At 41.7% G+C, this 19,911-nt stretch overlaps 1 protein-coding gene across 1 annotated transcript in view; it reads left to right on the plus strand.

The window, feature by feature from the left end:
* The first annotated feature begins 14,104 nt into the window (after positions 1–14,104).
* trpm3 (transient receptor potential cation channel, subfamily M, member 3) overlaps positions 14,105–19,911 on the plus strand; it is a 138,933-nt gene continuing 133,126 nt past the window's right edge. The window contains exon 1 of the mRNA XM_061071258.1: positions 14,105–14,308. Within this exon, the coding sequence (XP_060927241.1) occupies positions 14,105–14,308 (204 nt within the window). The remainder of the gene's footprint in view (positions 14,309–19,911) is intronic.

Raw genomic sequence — 19,911 nt, forward strand, 5'->3', positions numbered from 1 at the left:
ATTGCTTAACAGACTTCTGAAATAATACCATAGTAAATCATTCAGACATAAATATAAGCCCCACACATGAAGAGTAATAAAGCAAACTGACTCTAAAATCGGTGCAAAACAGGATCAAGTTTATCATGGACGCACAATTCCTTCATTGCTGATAAACCAGGTGGGATGAACTCAAAAGTGTTTTACTTTTTACTTCACTCTTCACCATGGACTGTATAAAAAGCTCTGCACACAACGTCCGGCACACAAGCAGTGCAAAGTGACAGTTTATTGTAGAACTGATCGAGAAGGACTCACTAATGACAAGGAATAATTCTGAAGTGACTCCTGATCATTAACCCAGGACAGGAGAACAGAACCAGGCAGATTTAGAACGGACACTGACCCAGTTAACACTAATTCCAATGAGACAGATTCTCATCTTATTTTATGTCCCATCTTAAGAGCAACGAACACGTGTAGCAACATGACCGCTGACATGAGAAGAATGGCTTCTTTCCGTCTTTAGACACATGGATTAGTGGTGTGAGTATGATTGTGATGAAATGAACTGTGTGTGCAGGGCAGGGAATGCTCATTAGCCGAGTGCCCCCCCCCCCTAGCTGTTTTATAGCCCTTTACTTTACACTTTGCTATATTCCATCTAAATTAATCTGGATTCCCCAACTTGATACGTCGCATACATTTTTTTTTATCTCACCATTCAATCGGTTGAGCGGCTCCAGCTGATTCCCCGCTGGTGCTCAGTGATGGTGGTCCTGAATAATTAACCAATTCTGACAGCCGGGGGTAGGGGTCCGTTTCCATGGCAACCCCCTCTCCCTGTGTCCTCGCTGCCCTGAGGAGCAATATAAATCTCCTGTCTGCTTAATGTCACGGTAACAGCGGCGAAGACACACAGGTAGAGGTCGGCGATGGGAGCTTTTGATTGCGCGGCCGGGCCTGGGTTTCCCTTTGCTCGGTGGCATCGTGTGAGAGAGGTGTGACGGACGACCTGAGGCCACAGGAGGAGGAAGGTTCATTCACCGGCCTGCGACTATTAAGTGTGAGCAGACTAGCGAGCTACTGTGTGGCACAATCATACAGCACACAGCTGCTGGAGGAAGACACACACACTTTGGAACGTTTCACCGTGTGTAGCAATGCAGGCCGCGTGGAGAGTGATCTACCGATGAGTCAGTGCGGGGGTGGGTGGGGTCACTTCAGGGTCACAGGGGGAATACATCAATGCTGTCCGTATCTTAGCTGACGGTTTGTCCACACATCTGCCATTCTGAGTGGCGATACACACACAGGCAAACACACAGCATCCCCTGATCTCCCCTTTTACACTTAACACTGATCAGACAAAGTCAATTACCCTTTAGCATCAAATGGTTCATCAGTTCCCGAGCCCATTAGACCAGTGAGTTAACCTTCTCTACCTGCAGATGAAGACTTATGGCTGCGACAGTTAGAAGCCTTTGTCCCAGTCTGAGTTATTTCGAGACAATATGCTGTGTACTTTCCACGCAGCGTGACGCCCACTAATCGGGCCCAGAAATGCAATAAAGAACGGATTATGATGCCGTTTTTTTCTCGTTATTGTCAAAAGTGCTTATTCTGTTTTTTATTCTTTCACTCAATTTTAATATGTGGCTACGTGTTGTGTTCGGGGACTCGCTGCGGCTGCGGGATGTTTAAATGCTCAATCTCAGCGTGAGGTGTTTTCAAAGCCAAACTTCCATGGAGTGCACTGGGTTTTTAACACGACCTAGATTATAGCTCCTGTTGAGGCTTAAGTGTGTTAATTTAACCAGGACCTACAGATTTGTGTCATGGCTGAGGACTTTTCGAGCTCACATTTATAGGTTCTTAACAAGATCTGCTCTCATGAGGCCATGTTCATTTATAAATGAGGTTGGTAACTGAGTTAATGGTAGTCAAAATGATGATGAATTACTGATTACTTCCATTTGCCAACTTTCATCTCCGACTAAACTGATTTTCACTGCAAAACCAAATTGCCTGTTGAGAGAATTCAGGTTGAGACATGAAGTGTGGTTAGGAGTCGGAGATAATCACAGCTCCCTGGAGATACAGCAGCAGATTTCTCTCTGCTGCCACTGACCCAACATCGTGGGCCTGCTGCTCTTCTGAGAGCTACACTGCTCCAGGCTGTCACGGATTCATCTGATCCTGTAACCGAGCTAAAACCAACTTTGGTGAAAACCCCCGAGAGGCCCCGGCTCAAACAGAGAGATCACTGGGTAAATCCTCTGCGATGCTCGCTCAGTAATAAACGCTGTTAGGCACAAGGCAACCTGAGTACACAGAGTTACTCACCAGAAACCTGTAGCATGTTTGTTTCAGCTGGCCGGCTCAATATGTGACACAACCACGAGCGTTTGTGTGATTTCTACATCGTGAAGGGAGATGTGCCATCAGCCAGATCTAAAAGACACACTTAATTTTCTGATTAGATATAGATTTTGTGCGTCCTTACATGAAATGAGGAGAAAATGTTCATATGTTGGAGCTGATCGATCATCATCTTTTATGGTATCATCACATATGAAGCCATGAACAATATCAACACCTATTAAAACCACATTGACATAGAAAGACTGTGCGATTTTTGTGTGCAACATATTATAACTTTATTTATGTAGAACAAATTTAAAGCACAGTTACAATGTGTGTTACAAGTTAGAAATGAAAGATGAAGGCATAGAGGATAAATTCAAAAATAACAAAAGAGTAAAAACAGGATAATATAAAACAATAAATTATTATAACAGTCTTACTTTGAAATATGTGAGTTTTTATCACTGCTCTCTTCTTCTATGTACTTTGTGTTCTTGCTTTTCTTTTTGTTTTAATGAGGCAGTCAAACATGAGTGTGAAAATGGCCTTTTGTCTTTCACTGAGGTTTTCATAATGTTATTTCCCATTAAAATCCATGTCCAATTGTCGACTCAAATAACACACTCAATCCTTTTGTCTCACAATTGAACAAGCCTTTACTCTCCTCTCTATTCCCTCCAGTTATGAGTCCTCATCATCATCCGCCTCCCTTTTCTACAATTCTTGTCTCTTTGTTTGTGCCCTTACATCATTAGTAAAGACGCATCTGCTGAGGAGAACCACCCACTCACAGTCAGGTAATTGAATACTAATTGCTACACTATTAATGCAAACGCACTGTCTGAGATTCTACGCCTCTTTTAATCACTTTATCTTGTTCACACATTCTTTTCTTAGATGTCTTTTCTCCCGATGTGAAGCTTTATATAGGAGCTTCGACGTGACCTTTAATTTATAAGTTTAAAAGAGAGAAGGCAATTACAGCAACTTGCACAGTATGTACACGCTGGTTGGAGGTGATTCTTAGCTGGATGAATTTCATTTCATGGATAAGGTTATGTATGCAGTGTGTCAAGTGGCCTGGTACAGTGTGGTTGCAACTGTTGAAATACCAATGTGTGTGTATGTGTGTGTCTGTGTGTGTGTGTTTGTGCAACAGGTGTGCATGGCTGCCTGATGGAGCGGTGTGGAAATGAATGAGGCCTTGATAGGTACCGGTTTGTACCTGATTTGACAGGCCGCGGCCGCACCAGCCATGTAACGATCTCCCGGGCCGTGACTTGAGAAGGGACAGAAAGGAGGATGAGGGGGATGGTGGAGGATGGAGAAGCAAATCACAGCAAAGAGAAAAATGTAAACAAAGTGGGATAAAATAATTGGAAAGCTGTTGAGGAGGGAAATAACTGACTTGTTGTGGATGGATTCCAGCGCCAGGTTATATCATGCTCATGTTTCCAGACAACAGAGCGGCAGATCGGGCCCTAAAATGTTCAGCGGCTCGACGGGGGGGCCCCTCACCGAACTCCCACAAGACGACTCCTCCCCTCTGTTGCTGTGGCATCTGAGTGATCTCTTCATTAATTCATAGCCTAGTGCTGAACTAAATTAGCACTCGTTAGCCACCCGCTGTTTACTTTTCTTTATTTGCTATCATTAACCCTACTCCCTTCAAACTGTGCGTGTGTGTGTGTGTGTGTGTGTGTGCGCATGTGTGTGTGTGCGTGTGTGTGTGTGTGTGTGTGTGTGTGTGGAGGGGGGGGTTGAAGATTTGGGGTGGGCATCATGACTGCCTCACCTAGCAACCCGGCCTGGAGAGCTGCTCAAAGGGTCTGGATCAGTGGTGGTGAGACGCACACTGAGCCCCCCCGCCCGGCAGCCCCTCAGAGTCACTGTGACTCAGGTGCTGCTCTGGTTGATGACGCTCCACCTGCCAGATGCTCATCAGGCCCCCCCCACACGCAGCAGCGGCCAGATCTGCAGGAACAGGTCCTCCTCGCGACACCCCCGGGTTCTCATCCTCAGCCTCTGCTGCAGCACAAGGCCTTTGCCCGGGATGATCAGCCAATGAGGAAGAGCGGAGGAGCGTTAGAAGATAAGGGACGTCTTCATCACGTTTCTTCACGCCTGCCAGATGACAAAACGACAAACTTTTCTACTTCATCTTCATCCTCTTTTTGACTCGTTGGCTTCAAACACAGACAAGGTTTGTCATAACAAGCGTTTAAACAAGTCAGCAAACCAATTTAGAGATCGAGCAAGGGGTTGAAGAGGATTTAAATACCTGTATGGTGGGTGTGGCTGGTTCTGGTGTTGAGGCCGTGACGAGATGATTGCGGAATCTCTGGATCCTCCTCATTAGGGTCATGGTTTCTCCTGGACCTATAGACAGGTTTCATTAGAGACTGACAGTGTCTCTCTCTCTCTCTCTCTCTCTCACACACACACACACACTGGCAGCGTCATGCCGTGTCCCCCAACACGCCTCCACTAACAGAGAGACTTCTTGCCCACCTGTGGCTTCTGACTCCTGGAGCCAGCCATCTTCTCTCAGCCTCCACTCCTCTCCTCAATCATCTGGCTTTTGTTTTCCTGTCCCAGTCTGTGTGTGCGAAGTCACCCAGGTTTACACCTTTCTGTCTTTTGAAGGAAACAAGGACATTTGCTCAGGAGAAGATTCAGAAGTTCAAGACTCAAAGTGAAGTAAGGGAGGGAGGAAGAGCGATTCCCAGAGGAGACGCCAGGACTTTCAAGACTGGTAAGACATCGGCCATTTTGAATTTGAAAGCTGTCGAATAAAAAGGCCAATCGTTGATGATGATTTTACCCGTAGACATAAAGTTTGATTAAATCATGTTTTGGAGGAAAATGTACAATGTAATTAAAAAAAAAAAAAAAAAAAAAAGTAACTTCACAGTTATGTGGGATTTCTCTGTGTGCTGAACTTTTACCGGGTGATGATGGAAATTGTATGATGGAAGCTGCGGGAACAGATCAATGCTGAGAAGTTGTCGGCTGCTGGTACGCTGAATAAATCATATTCGTCTGCCTGTATCCCCCCATGTCTTTCTTGCTTTGCCCTTCCATCTGTCGACCATTGGACACTGAAGCGAACATATGCTCTCTATGTATAAATCATCCGCAGTGGGTTGCTCTGTGTTAGTCTGATAAAACTTGGATTTGGCACCTTCACAACAATCCACTGAGGGATTCTCCGTCCTCTAATCAGAGGGGCCGCGTTTTGTTTTGACTTAAATCCGTAAATTTGCTTCTTTTTGAGAGATTGAAATAAGAATAATGCAACCACCTGTCCTGTATGTTTTCTAGTTCACACCTTTAAAGGTTACAGCTGAAACACAAGAGGATTTTCGCTCACGCTGACTCTGCCTGAAGCCGAGTCTTACAATGTTATTTAATTTCAATGAAGAGTTTTTCTCAGAGCTTTATTTCCATGATGCAAAAGTAGCAGAAAACCTGATCAAGTCCTGGAGAGCGGAGAATCATCATTACAGAAAGAATACATAGGTGTGCGTGTTTTAAAATGATCTGGCATATTAGTGACTTGCCTCCAAGTTGGTCCGCGGCTGTTGTTCAGACACGGCTGATCTGTCCCTCATTAGTGTGTGTGCGGCCGAAAGCCAGCATTAGTGAGTCAGTGAATCACACACACACACACACACACAATTACGAATACATCATTTTGTGAGCATATAGAGGACCTAATGGCTTTGCTAGTTGTCATCTACACTGTTGTCAAACAGCCTGTGGCATGTGTAGGAGTTTCTGCAGCAGCATGGACAGTTTTGGTGACACTTGTTCACCCGACGAATTAACAGACAGCCAAAGAAATGCTGAAACAACATGAGAGAGTCTCTAAATATATGCCCCTAATGAACAAAGCAGGCGCGTTTGGGAGAAATCACAAATTCTGGCAAACAGAGGTACACATATTGTCTGTGGATGCCGTGCGTGAATTATTGATGGCGTCAGCCTGCTTAAAAATGCATCCCCAACCTTTCTGTCGCACAGAGAGAGGAAGCAGTAATTAGTGTTAAGATACGACAGGAGAGACAGAGGAAAATCATCAGTGTGGTAAATGCCATATGGTTAATTGCTAATATTTTATTACACGATCCAGCTGGTTTCAAGCAGGGAAAGTGTATGAGAAGGATTTCCTCCTTGGTGGTGATGTGTGTGATTGTGACATAAAGATAAATTCAGGAATTTTAGATTTGGACGAGCTGCTTGTCACAGATCATTTCAAGTTCAAGGACAAGACAATCCTGAATCCAATACAGCACTTTCCCACCTTGATTTCCTCATTTCAGCGAGGACTCTGAGTACACCATTCTTCTGATATTGCCTACACGACGTGTTTTGACGTCGACATGACTTTGACCTTTCACCACCAAATTCGAATCAGTTCTTCCAAAGGGCAAAGTGTCAGTTTGTGGAGATTCCCTTCAGGAGTTACTGATGGATTGTGTTCACGGAATCAAGACGATCGTAGGACAGACTGAAAACCAGTAAACATAAAGCACTCTTACTGGCACAGAGGCATGAAAACTATTGATATCTATATCGTATGGAAAGATATTAAAAGAAGAAACTATTATATCCATCTATCCATCCACTTGTTCATCCATCCATCTATCCATCTATCCATTCATGCATGAGCTGATCTTCTTATCCTTTAAGAGTCATGGGGGGGGCTAAAGCTAATCCCAGTAGACATTGGGAGAGAAGCAGGCTTCACTCTGAACTGTTCCCTTTTCTCTCCTTCATGCTCTTCCTACCTCATGCTACCAACCTTTGCATTGCTAATGCAAATCAAGGATTTGGCACCATGATGCTGTATCAATTCAGAAATCCTTCAATCTGCTGATGTAGATTACTTTATAATTACCCAGAGCCTGTTATAAAATCACATCTCAGTTCAGTTGCTTCAGATAAAATCAAACTGGTTTAATATGTAAAGACAAACAACCACTCACTCCTCCAGGAAAATTTGAGTTGCCAATTAATCTCAACCTTCAGGTTTTGGCACTGTGGGAGGTCACCAGTGAGGAACCCCACAGGCATGTCCACACAGAAAGACCCAGCAGGTTCAAACCAAGAGGCTGCTGACACCTGAACCACAAACATCCTCAGAGCTTATTCTCATTACAAGTTTTTGATATTATGCAGTTTGTTAAAGTTGTCTCTGTGCACATCTGAACGGACAGACCAACAAACCAGATCTTTTAAGTCTCAATTAAGCTGTCAGAATATAAATAGAAAAGGCCGTTAAGGGAGTTCAGTCCTGTCAGCTCAGTGTAAACAAATTGAAAAGCATCTTATGCAACCACAGTGTGCCTATTTTCAACACATTGCATCATAAGTACAATATGAAGACTGGAGAATCAACAGGTCTTTTTTAAATATGGATATAACACTCATTGATATATTGAGATTTAAGGATTTTAATGTTTTGGACAATTTGTATCTTGTCAAAAATGTAAGAAGATTCGAAAAAAATGTCAGTTTGATGAGTGAGGCAATAAATAAGCACAGAGTGATGTGTAAGTAATTAAGTAATTAATTTAAACCACTTACACCACTTTCTGATGAGCTGTGGGAGCTCATTCATATTAATATAAAGGATAACATCTATATAATTTATTTATTTCTCTCTCTCTGATTTTGTCCTCCAGAGGAAAATGCCGAGGAACTCTCACACCAGAAGGGTCCTCACCCCGCTGTGCACAGAGCTGAAGGTAGGATGCACACTTCCTGTTCCACCACGATCTGCAACATCACAACCGATCAGAAAGAATCATGACATTTCCAAAATGAGGAAATGTTTATTTGTGTTTATGATATATCTATATATGTTAACTTTTGCATTCATACAGAATAGGAGCTGACTGGGATCAGACCTGTTGGCAGAAGCTCATTTGCAAACTTGTCTGAACAGCTGCTTTTACTGCTGCTAAATAATTTAATGAGGAAGTCAAATAATTAATTACCAACATTTTAAGGAGAAAAAACATGAGCAACATTGCATTTTTTTCCACTTTGTAAATGAATGTTAGTCCTGAATTTTAATTAGGTTTACAAGTGTAAGTGCACAATGATGTGAATAAGATGAAAGCTAAGGGAATAAACGTCAAATTTGCCAAACACATAAATCTTCAATAACAAAAATACTCATTAGACTGAAATGGTTCCAATCAGGCTTTTATTCTGAAAACATTTAATCATTTTCTTACAGACTGATCGGTTTCTTTTATCAGATTTTCAGCGTTAATAATTTGTCATAAACTCAATATGTGTTTATATTGAAATAATGACATGTCAGATTTTCTCTGTTTGGTTCTATTGTGGTGACAGTTGATTACCTCAGCAGCTCGGCCTCTACGTACGTCACATGTCACTATCGGCCTATTTCACAACAGACATTTCGACATGTTACAGCAGGAAAGCCACAGGTCTGAATAATCCAATGAACAGCGACTGAATTCCATTTAGCCGCTTCAGTTTCAGGGTCGTGCTGCTGGGTCAGAATCACAAATGTAATGTCTGACTGGGACACTTGAACTAAACCCAACCAATGTTAACGATATAAGTGACATTTGTGCTTTGCCTGTATGTCAAAATGTCCTTTACGGCAGTTAAATAGTTATATCCATGTCTTTGGGAAAGAGATACACTTTGATTATCAACAAACATCTAGACCCGAGTTATGTCTTGTACAGAAAGTCTGGCAATTAGTATTTGTTTAAGAGATTGGAAAACAAACCGGGCAATTTCTCTCAAGTATTTTGTTATTTTCCTCGGCTAATGGTAGCTCCTTGCTGGCATGCTCTGCTCTTTTCTGTCGTTTTTTTCTGATACCTGTTACAGAGTCAGAGTTTGACAGTTTATGCAACCCCCTGGAAAATATTCTGCCCATCACACGGCCAATTAAAAATCCTCTGGCTCTCCAAAAAGTTACCTTTTTGATACATTGACATGGAATTTAATGGGGTACATGTTTATCAGGTCTGTGGATGTTTGGAAATGAATTTATTTATTTTGTGTTGCACCATTTACTGAACATGTCACACTGTCTGAAAGTCTGGCACAATATCTTCTTATGATCTTGTGCCAGAATCCATACTACTTTTTTTTAAATTTATGAAATATTTTTTATGCCGATTGTGAGATAATGGGGTCTTCTGTTATTGAAGGATAATTTTTCTTGCAAATCAGGAGATCAGTTAATGATCCTATCAGATTGCATATTTGTAGGCACGTCTACGTGCGTGTGTGGGATTATTTTTTGTTTTTTTGGCCAGTGTTTGTGTGTCTGCTGCCGTTGTGGGTGATTGTGTGGATATAACCGTGTGAAATTGTACATGAGTGCACATGGTGATGCATGGTAGGATCAGAATGAAGCATTCACGGTAGTTACCATGGCAACCACACAACCCTGTGTGGGTGGATCTTTGATGTTTAAGAAAGGGGGCGGTAGTGGGGGGGGGGGGGGGCAGGGCGCAAGCAGATGTTTAGTACTCGTCTCCACATTACAGGTCTAGTTCAAACTTGACATGCACGACAAATCTTAACCAAGCCCCGTCAGTGGAACCTCCATCTCTTTATTTCCCTTCTGCTTTTCAAAGTTTTTTAAACTCTGGCTCACAGGGTTTTTCGACCTCTTACACCTTGTGCCACCATTTCTTACATGAAACCAGTAAATTAATTCTACAGTAAGTTTGTGTTTGATACACAATGATATGGGGGAGTTTTTTTAAATTTAAGTATATTTGAAATATATTGATCAGTCTTATCTCATGTACTTTTACTGCTCAAGTCTCACTGTCAAACTAATTTTCTCAAACTTTTAAAAAGCTGGAAAAACTATCATGTAATTATGTGTGTTATTACGGTAAACTGAATTTAGGGACAGATTCCAGTGCTGAAGTAAAAATTCTCATTGCCAACTCCAGTTGAGATAAGATAATATAAGATAATATAAGATAAGATAAGATAAGACTTTATTAATCCCACAAGTGAGAATGAGATGGACAAGAAAATACGAAAGGCGACTGAATCAAAACAAGAAATTATAAAAATACTGAGAATGTTAGCATAATATCCACCTCTCACTATGGAAATATTAACTGTAGAGAAATGTACGTATAAGTGAAGTGCAGTGGTACAGGATGTTTGACACATGTCCCTAAAAAAATAGAACATTCAACATTATATTAATTATATTAATCTCCATTATATTAAACAGCACCACTACCAACAACAACAACAACACCAGCACACCTTTATGTTTATCAGAGTTTTTACATGATTAACTAATACATTTTACATACAATAACGTTGAGGGTCCTGCTGAGCAACCTGCTTCCCGACACTTGGACTGATCCAACGGCTCCTCTCAAGTCTTTCCACAGAGTTGATTCTTATGAAAATGATAAAAACAGTTTCTTCCAAAAGGTCCAAATGTTTAAATAAGTTGTGTCCAGACCTAGAGAACGTTTGACTTTAGCACCTCCTAGCGGCCACAGCAGGGAGGACACCTTTAGCTGCCACATGGACTCGAACACTGACCGGTGGAGTGCGTCCCGCTCACACCCTCTGACAGGTAGAGAACTGTGAACTACTTACACCCACTGTGCCTGTGTCGAGCACTTTACAGCTTGTTACTCATATGTTGTTGTTTAGCCGTGAATGTTAGCAACAGCCTTAGCAAATCATTAGCATGCTAAAGCTAGCCTTAGCTAATTAGGCTATTAATGAAACCTGTGTGTGGCAGAGAGCTGAACATTTAAAAAATGTGGCATGTTTAGCAAACCCTGAGCTACTGGGTGTTATAGGCTGAGTAAAACATGCCCAGGCAAGTGGTCCTGTTCAGGCTAAAGAGCTCCATGGAAAGGCTACACAGGCTAACTGTCAAGCAGTGTATTCTAAGTTCTGAGCTAATTCTGAGCTATTTCACCAGTTCAGAATTCACTTCATTGATTATAATGTCGTTTATTCACAAAGAATAACTGTTTGAACTAAATGTGAACTGCTGTTAGCTAGTTGGTATGGTGGCCCAGAGAGCTCAATACATGGAAATTAAGAAAACACATGATGCAAGTAGAGAAAACAGTGTAAATTAAGAAAACATGTGTCATCACATATTGGATGTGACGTGCGCTGCGAAAAGTTCCAACACATGCAAATACAGAAACGTGATGCAAATTGTAAAAATGACAAGGGAAATTATTCTCGGGGACCTCCACAAAATTGATGAACCTGGTTCCAGGTCAATGCTTTGTGAAGTTCCATCACCACTGTTGTAGTAGTGGACTTAAATTACTTAACAAAGCATTGAACAACAGGCAGGTTCATCACTTTATTTGGTCCCCCGGAAACTGTTGCCTCTGGCTCTAAAAGCATCTATACTCTATGTATCGAATTACTTTTAATTAAAGTTTGTGCTTAGAATACACCTATTTCACGGCAGCCATTTTGACATGGAATAGTCATAAATAGAGCACAAACTTAATGTGATTTGTAAAACCGGTTGTTACCTACTATTTCAGACTTCACAAATAACAATTTACATACTGCAACTATGATAATTTTAATTATTTGTAAGTTGCTGATTATTTATTGATTTCTCTATTAAATGTCAGCCAGTCCAGTGAAGATGCCGTCATAGTCTCCTACATAGAGATTCCTCAAAATGTATTATGTACAAAAGATCAAAAAATCCAGTGACATTCTGTTCAAAGTTATGCGAATGGTAAATCTATGTTATTGGAGAAGCTAGTCAACGTTTGGCATTAATACTTAAATGTGACAAACTGTAAATTTATATTATTAATTATTAAACTTCTGGCCCTTTAATTCTCTATCAATCAGCCAATCTGCTCCTTGTTTCCGCTGCAGGGTCCAGTTGGTTTGTTGTTGTTGTGTTGTTACACTAAACCATTCATGATCGGCTGATTCCTTTTTGAAGAATTTTACAACTCACGCATTTAGCACTTTTCTGTCTCTATTTAGCTTTTTTCATCCAAGACATAGATCGTCAATGTGGTCGTCCGTCAGTCACTACCTGTCACCGTCGTTCTGTGTTTGATAAAAATTCAGTTTTCACTCCTGCTGTCTTTCTTCATCCGTCACTTGTTCACCTACTCTCATCCTTCAGTGAATAACTGTATTGCTTTTTTACTTTCTCTGTCTCTCACTTACTCACTCACACTACCTCTCCCCTCTCTCTCGCACACACACACTCATAAATACACAGTAGTGCTTACTCCCAGGTGGTGAGCCGTTGCCGGGAGCGACAACAACATTGTCCCTTGTGTTTAGACACTGTCGCCTCTCCTTACTCCCTCTCCTCTTCTCCGTCCCACTATCCTCTGTGCTCTCTCTCTCACTCTCTCTCTCCTAGTCTAACTCTCACTCATTCCAGAATCTTATTCTCTTCCTCTTTGGCCAAAATAGAGTAAAGTGCAGTAAAGATTACCTTAATTTTTCTTCTCACCATTGCACCTGAAGAAGTTACTTAAATTCTAACCTTCTGTCAACTCCAAAACTCCACAGCATGGCACGCCTTTTTGCACGTGTGAAGATTTGTGAAGTGAGTGAAGAAGGAGAAGAAGAAAACTGGGAAAGCAACAAGACCTTGGAAAAAGAAGAGAAAAAGAAACACAACTGCCAGGTTTCTTTGGTATCACCCTTTACTCTTTAATCGTCGCAACAGAGAAAGTGAGGCTCAGGTGGCTTAACTTCCTGAACTGTGAACAAAGTGCATCAAAGAGGGAGGAGAGAAAGAAAAAGAAGAAGAGGGGGAAACAATGCAGCCCACAAAGAAGAGAGAGGTTGTGTTTCAAAGCTTGGGGAGCACGAAGAAGATGAGAGGGAGGAGATGGAGGTTTAGTAGCTGTGGGTATTCATGGCACAGTGCTCACAGTGAGAGAGAGAGAGAGAGTGACTTACTGAACAGGGTGACTGTCTCTGTGCTTCTCAGTCAGCTCAAAGCAGCTCTGCGCTATGCTCAACAGGAACCCTGCACTCCAGAGACTATTGCTTGTTTCTTTGTTTTCTTTGTCTGCGAGCCTTTTCTTTTTTTCCTCTCTCCACCTCACTCGCTTTGCTCTCTTGTTCTTTTCTTGCCCACTCTGTGAGCTTCTCGATATAATTTTGTCTCCGTGTTGAAGTTCCTTTCACCCTGATCTTTAAATCGTGCCCTCCTACCCCCTCCTCCTCTTCCTCCTCCTCCTCCTCCTCCTCCCCTTCGCTCGCTCCCTCCATCCCTGCCTTCCCTTGCCTTGTTTCCCTGTTTCTCTCCCTCTCTCTCTCCCCGTGTGGAGGGAAAACGGCATCATCAGCCGAGCCACAGCAACAGCACATGCAACAGGGTGCAGCCAGCACCTTCTGCTGCTTCTCCACCTCTCCTCGCTGACTCTCGTACCTACCAGAGGAAGGCTACAGGGAAGAAAAGAAGAGCACAGGAGTGCAGCGGCTCAGGTGGAGATCTGCTGTCCCACTCCCTTTGATCAAGAGCTCAGAAGAAGGAGAAAAAGTCAAAGAAACAGGACTCAAAATCTTCTTCTGAGAACGCTTAAAGAAAGAGGAGAGAACCTGAGCGGATCAGGAGCAAACAGAAGAGTTAGGAATGAAGTGGAGATGCCACCTGTTGCACTAGTTTGATTAGAGAACAGCCGCCGCGACTCAGCCTGGCTGCCATACTTCCCACATCTCTTTGACCACATTTTTTTTGCTAACACCAATGGCTTCCAAGAAGAAGTGGAGCGAACGGAGGGAGCTGCAAAGGGAGAGGCCCTTCTCCACCCGGGATGATTCATCTGTTGCGTCCGGGACATCTGGGCCGGGGCGTCCCACCACCAGGGGGCGGTTCTCGGAGTCGTGGAAGAGGCTCAGCTCACGAGGGGGGTCCACCAAGAGGGGGGTGCTCAACTCTCAGCAGCCACCGGTAAGATGTTTCAGGGACACAGGGGCCCCTCTACACGTTGCCCCAAAGATTAATCAATGACCTGGGTGCTGGGAGGGAAAGAAGACAGGAAACGCTGCTGTTAGGGCAGCACCTGTCCTATGCTATGAATCAGGCAGAAGAATTAATAGTTTAAAATAAACATTCAAACTTAAGATCAGTAGATCATTAAAGCTCGGGTGATTTTGCTAACACTTAAGCATCTATCAAAATACAAAACTGTTTTTGTGTAGCTGGTTTCAGCTTTACAGATTCTTCCATCACATGTTACCTTGGAAACCAGGTGCTGGAGACAAAATTGTATATATTTATGTATGGATTTCTTACTTACTTACTCTTAACTGCATAAACGTGCAGTTATATATCGTTGAATTAAAAAAAATGCTTCATATACTTATTTCCGAACATTTTAGATAATGCTCGGTTATTATGGATGGTCAGTCACCACAACACATTATCCATAAAGACATGTGATTGTGGTGTGTGCACTCCCTGTATGTGATGAGCAGCCTTCACCTTCGAACATGTGATTACAAGAAATGTGTTTTTTGCAAATTAGTAAACTTTTAAAAAGCTGATTTTATGGCTTTATAATCCAATGTTGAATGAACGTTCTTAGAGTAACTTAGATTTGACTATTTTTATAGACACTTGGAGATCAGTGTTTAAAAATGCATTTGTCTAATCAGACGAGTGGATATATTTTTCTTGTGCAAGTTGTCAGTGGCATCTTATGACTGTGTGAAATATGGCTGCAGATGTCAAGAAGTATAAAGAACCAATAAATGATCCCTTACTGACATAACTGACATTAGCTGAATATTAACAGAGAAATTTACAATTTTACTTATTTCTGCAGTTAAGCTATTGTGCATGGTAGAAAAATCCCAAGTGTAGTTTTTATTGCAGTTGTAGTTGGGACATTTCTAATTAAATTTAAATGAATGTATTTTAGGTCTTTTTGCAGCAACTCTCAAGCTAGTGGGAAAAAAAATTCTGTTGTCACTTTGGCTATGATGAAACTTCTCTGTAATACGGATGTGATGTGGTACCATCACTCTATTTTTGAAATGGCAAACTTCTCTGATGTTTATGGATCAAGGGCAGAATCATCAGAGCTGGCTGCCTGCTGGTGCTCATCGGCTATCACACTTAGCCAATCAGTGGGGAGATTTTTGGCAGCGATAGCTCAGCTGGGAGATGTGTGGAGGACACAGATATGCACGGCTGGCGATATGTGATCCATTTCTGGTTTTTCAGTTGTGCTCCAGTAACCAGGGCTATTTTGTCTTGCACACACATTATAAAAAACCCTGAGGAAATTTAGTTTTAGGCAATACTTCTGAGCAATATAGAAAGGTAGAGGGCTGTCAGCCAGTTTTATCACAGTGATTAGGTATGATGTCAATGTGACGATATATGGATTTTTAAAAAGGCACACAAAATATTTCATAACAGTATAACAAGTGTGTGTGTTTGAGAGTTGGTGTGTGTGTGCTCCTGTCTGTGTCAATGGCTTTGTTTTTGTTTGTGTGTTTGTGGGCAAAAAAAAAGCTAACTCAGTCCTGTAGGAGTTGTGTTGCTTAGATATGAACCACAGAGTGATACAACCACAACGCCGCTGCTACTCTCATATCATTAGACACTTTGATTCATTAGTCATTTGTTATGGCCAAGTGTGTGTTTGTGTGTGTGTGTGTGAGACTGACAGTGACGGACAGACATTGAAAGAGAAAGTGAGTGAGAGATGGAGAATCACTCCAAAAGCACTTTGAGAATCCAATACTCAATGTTAGTGCAGACTGAGTGAAAGAAGAGGAGAATTAGAGGCAGAGACAGATAAGGAGACTGAGAGAGAAGCTTTAAGAGAATTCCGCTGTGTGGATTTAAGTTTGTCACTTTAAATCCTCAGAATAAATGTGGACCTTTCTGTAAGGCTGCAAATCTATTCCTCTGTTAAAAAATCAGGGTTCATTCAGTTTCCTCCAAGACAAAAAATGATAGACATTTGTGTCCTTTGAATTAAGAACTGCTTTCTGTTTTCTTTTTTAAATAATTTTTGTATTAAATCATTGAACTGTGCCTTAATAAAGTTAGTAAACACGCTTGACTAGTCATAGCAGGTAAAGCACAGGTTGAACTAAACAATAATTTTGGCTGAGCTCAGTAAGCTGTTACCTTAGACTGTATATGTCTCCACCTCCTACTATCCAGAAAACAAGCCAAATATCCCAGGCATCAATGCTGCCATCTTGCGCCTATGACGTGATATGGAGTTGCTCAAGTTTTTTCACTGAAAAGGTTATAACATAGAGGCAGAAATGTCAACATGTCATCTCAGGAAAAAGCAGTTTATTCTGCCTCCTCCATGTCAGCGAATAGGACATGGACCTAACTAAAAAGTTGAAGTGCAAGTCAGTTACATTTCTCTGCAAGAAGAATCCTGTCATTTTAGGTAATTCGTATCACACTGATGTATGTCCATGTGCTCATGTTACTGACAAGTTTGCTTTTAATAAGTTCAGACAGGAACACTTTGTCATGATTTAACCATTTATTGCACAAATGGGAATACAGTTTTGCTTTGCTCCATTCTTTGGATGTTCCCTGGATTAGCCAAGCAGCATGCTAACACAAAACAGGGAACACCTGTTCGTATTTAAAAGGACCGCTTTGTTGAGATAATGGGCTGTGATGGTGGGTGAGTGGCGAGCACCTATAAACCCATCATTAGCTGACAGCTTATGTCAGTTAGTTCAGGACATTTACGTGTCCTGAACTAACGCAATGCTTAATTTGTTTAATGATGAAAGGGGTGAAACGTCATGATTGACAGCAGGGATTGGATCGAGATTGTTCAATTGCAAGGTGTGACCTCACTACTGGTTTTTCACCCCCTTTTTATATAAATTCTATGGCTGTTACAGTGAGCCAGTAACAAAAAAGTATGTAAAAATATATAAACAGGAACTGGAGTGGTTGGCGGATGCATACATCCGCAGTGCAGTAATTCTAGTTGCATATTTTTTTCATTTTTTCAAAGGGAGGAGCACGGTCCGTGAAGTTGTTGCTCACGTTAACGTTGGTGTTACTTGTATTAACTTTCTTAAACATGGCAAAACTTGGCAAACAGCTGCTGCTGTTTACAGTGTAGAACACAAAACACCTCCACTTTCTGCTTCTCAGATGCTAAAGTGTCGTCTTTGCTTGATGGCGTCCTCCACTTGTAGCATAACAACAAAACCTTACTGGCTCACTTTACTGATAGTTCAAGAGGACATAGCTCAAGCTGCTAGTGAGTGTGTGATAATTCGTGTCATAGTTGGTGTTTGTTCTTCATTGCCATGCGAATGCCCTGCAGTTCATGAAACCATCTGTGGATAATAGAGGCCTTCTGCTCAGCACATCGAGAGTAATCCCCTGTCCCCTTTCAAAGTGAGACGAAATGTTGTTCAGGTTTAAATAGCTGGTAAAGATGTTGTGTGTCTAATTTGTTTCGTTGGAACCAGCATGTCATGAAAACTAACCCTTGGAGAATATGGCAATTGGAGTAAAGATGTTAGTATCACCCTGGTGCTTTTGGCTGTAAGGAGCCTCACCTCATGTCACAGAGGGACCACTAGTGTTAACAACGGCCCCATGAGAACACAAGTGTGTCCTGGGCCGCCCTGAAGGCCCGCTTAAACTCGCTACAGCTTTCTAATGAGCTAACAATATTTTTACACCTTTGCGTGTTTCCTAAGCATTGTTTTAATTTTGGTTTCAACATCATTGGCCACATTGATTTTTTAATTTTGTATTAGTTAAAATCATCAATTATGTCATAGTAGAGCTACAATCAGCCTCTCACTCTCTCTCTCTCTCTCTCTCTCTCTCTCTCTCTCTCTCTCTCTCTCTCTCTCTCTCTCTCTCTCTCTCTCTAACACACACACACAAACACTCTTCTCCAATGGATAACATAGAACACATTGACAGTGGACCTGTTGCAAACATCATTTGTTCTTCGTGAACAGAAATGATGTACGGGTTAATTTGCATATAGAGTGGAGAAGTGAGATTTGATCCCAAGTGGTCAGTGGAGGCACATGTAGAGCTGCATACTAATGCCAGGTATGAACCAATACACTTGTAGACTTGTAATCAAATGTTGATGCCAGGTATGAACAGGGTCGTTTTGCCAACTGTTATCACACCTGGTACAAAAGCGTATTCCTAATAATCTCTCCTAGCCCATGTTTCCTTTCATTATCTGTCCTTAATAGCCCGACAGGCTCATAAGTGGACACAGTAAATAGTCAGAGAGCTGAACAGTAGAGGGAGTATTAGACTATTAATGCTTATTAATTTTGCAAGCACAGAGAAGAGGTATTACACACAATAAGATCAACTATTTGCTGTCTTCAGACATTTCTTGCGGAGGATTTCCACAGAATTGCGTTTGATTTGTCAGTGAAGTTTGCTTATCTCACCTGCACAATGCAGCCGGGGGTGGGGTTCTGCTCAGACTTGGTCACAACAGCAACAAATAATTCACAGGATTCAGGTGGGGGGTCGGGCAGCAGACAGGCGTCGGGCCACTTGAAGTGAACCTTCAGAGAATCATCACCTGAATCTGCAGCTTCCTTCAGCTTTACTGAGCTGAACTTTGGGTTCAGGCTCACCGATCTCACAGCATAATTTTCAGCTGCAGCCGACATCTGACAAACACCCACTGCCTGTTCAGTGCCAAATGACTGACAGAAATAATTAACAATTGTTGTGCATGGTATTACTGCCAAGTATGATACAAAGGAGGAATAACTGCCTTTCATGGCACTATCAAAGATGAGGATTTGTTTGATCAAGGTATTTTGGCAAAATGTAGTTGCAAGTGACATCAGCATCATCCGACATCTGATATCAGACGCTTCACCAAAGTGAAGCAGTTACAGCCATTGCATTGGTGGAATATAAACATTAAATCTAAGCTTATTTTATTATACCTTTTACAGATAAAAACGTTGCAATGTGCTTTACACCAGTAGAAAATACACTATCAAAAAAACATTCTAAAAATACCAAGTATTAGAATCACAAGCAATATTTGTTTAATCATTTGTAATGACCCTTGCTATTAAAAATGTTCCCCACCCCCAAGTGGCTAAACATAGTTTGGACGCGTTGTTGCAGGGTTACTGCTGTAACAAACTATATCATTACATTGTATAGACCACAACATAGCCTCTGTATCCAACATTTAAAACATCTCTTCATGGGCAGTACATACTCATGTTAAAGACTTTCCATGCTAATAAAATCAGGTTTGGTTGAGTTGAACATTTTCATTTTTCTTCCTTGTACCCAGGGGGAAACCAAATGGAGAATGTGGGGGATGCTTGTCTTAGATTCTCATTACAATGAACTCAAGTGTGATATTACTTTATGAAGCAGAGGTTGGAAAAAAGAAGAATGTTGTCGGTTCCTATGGTAACGGTGCATGGTCCAGTGATTTGTGTCTTTTTAGAGAGATGTTTTTAGAACAAAGATCAGTCGCTCTTACGCTATAATGGGCCTTCTCCTTTGCTGCTTGGTAGCGCAATCGGCCA

The sequence above is a fragment of the Limanda limanda genome, chromosome 5 (genome assembly GCF_963576545.1).
Source record: "Limanda limanda chromosome 5, fLimLim1.1, whole genome shotgun sequence".
NCBI lineage: Eukaryota > Metazoa > Chordata > Actinopteri > Pleuronectiformes > Pleuronectidae > Limanda > Limanda limanda.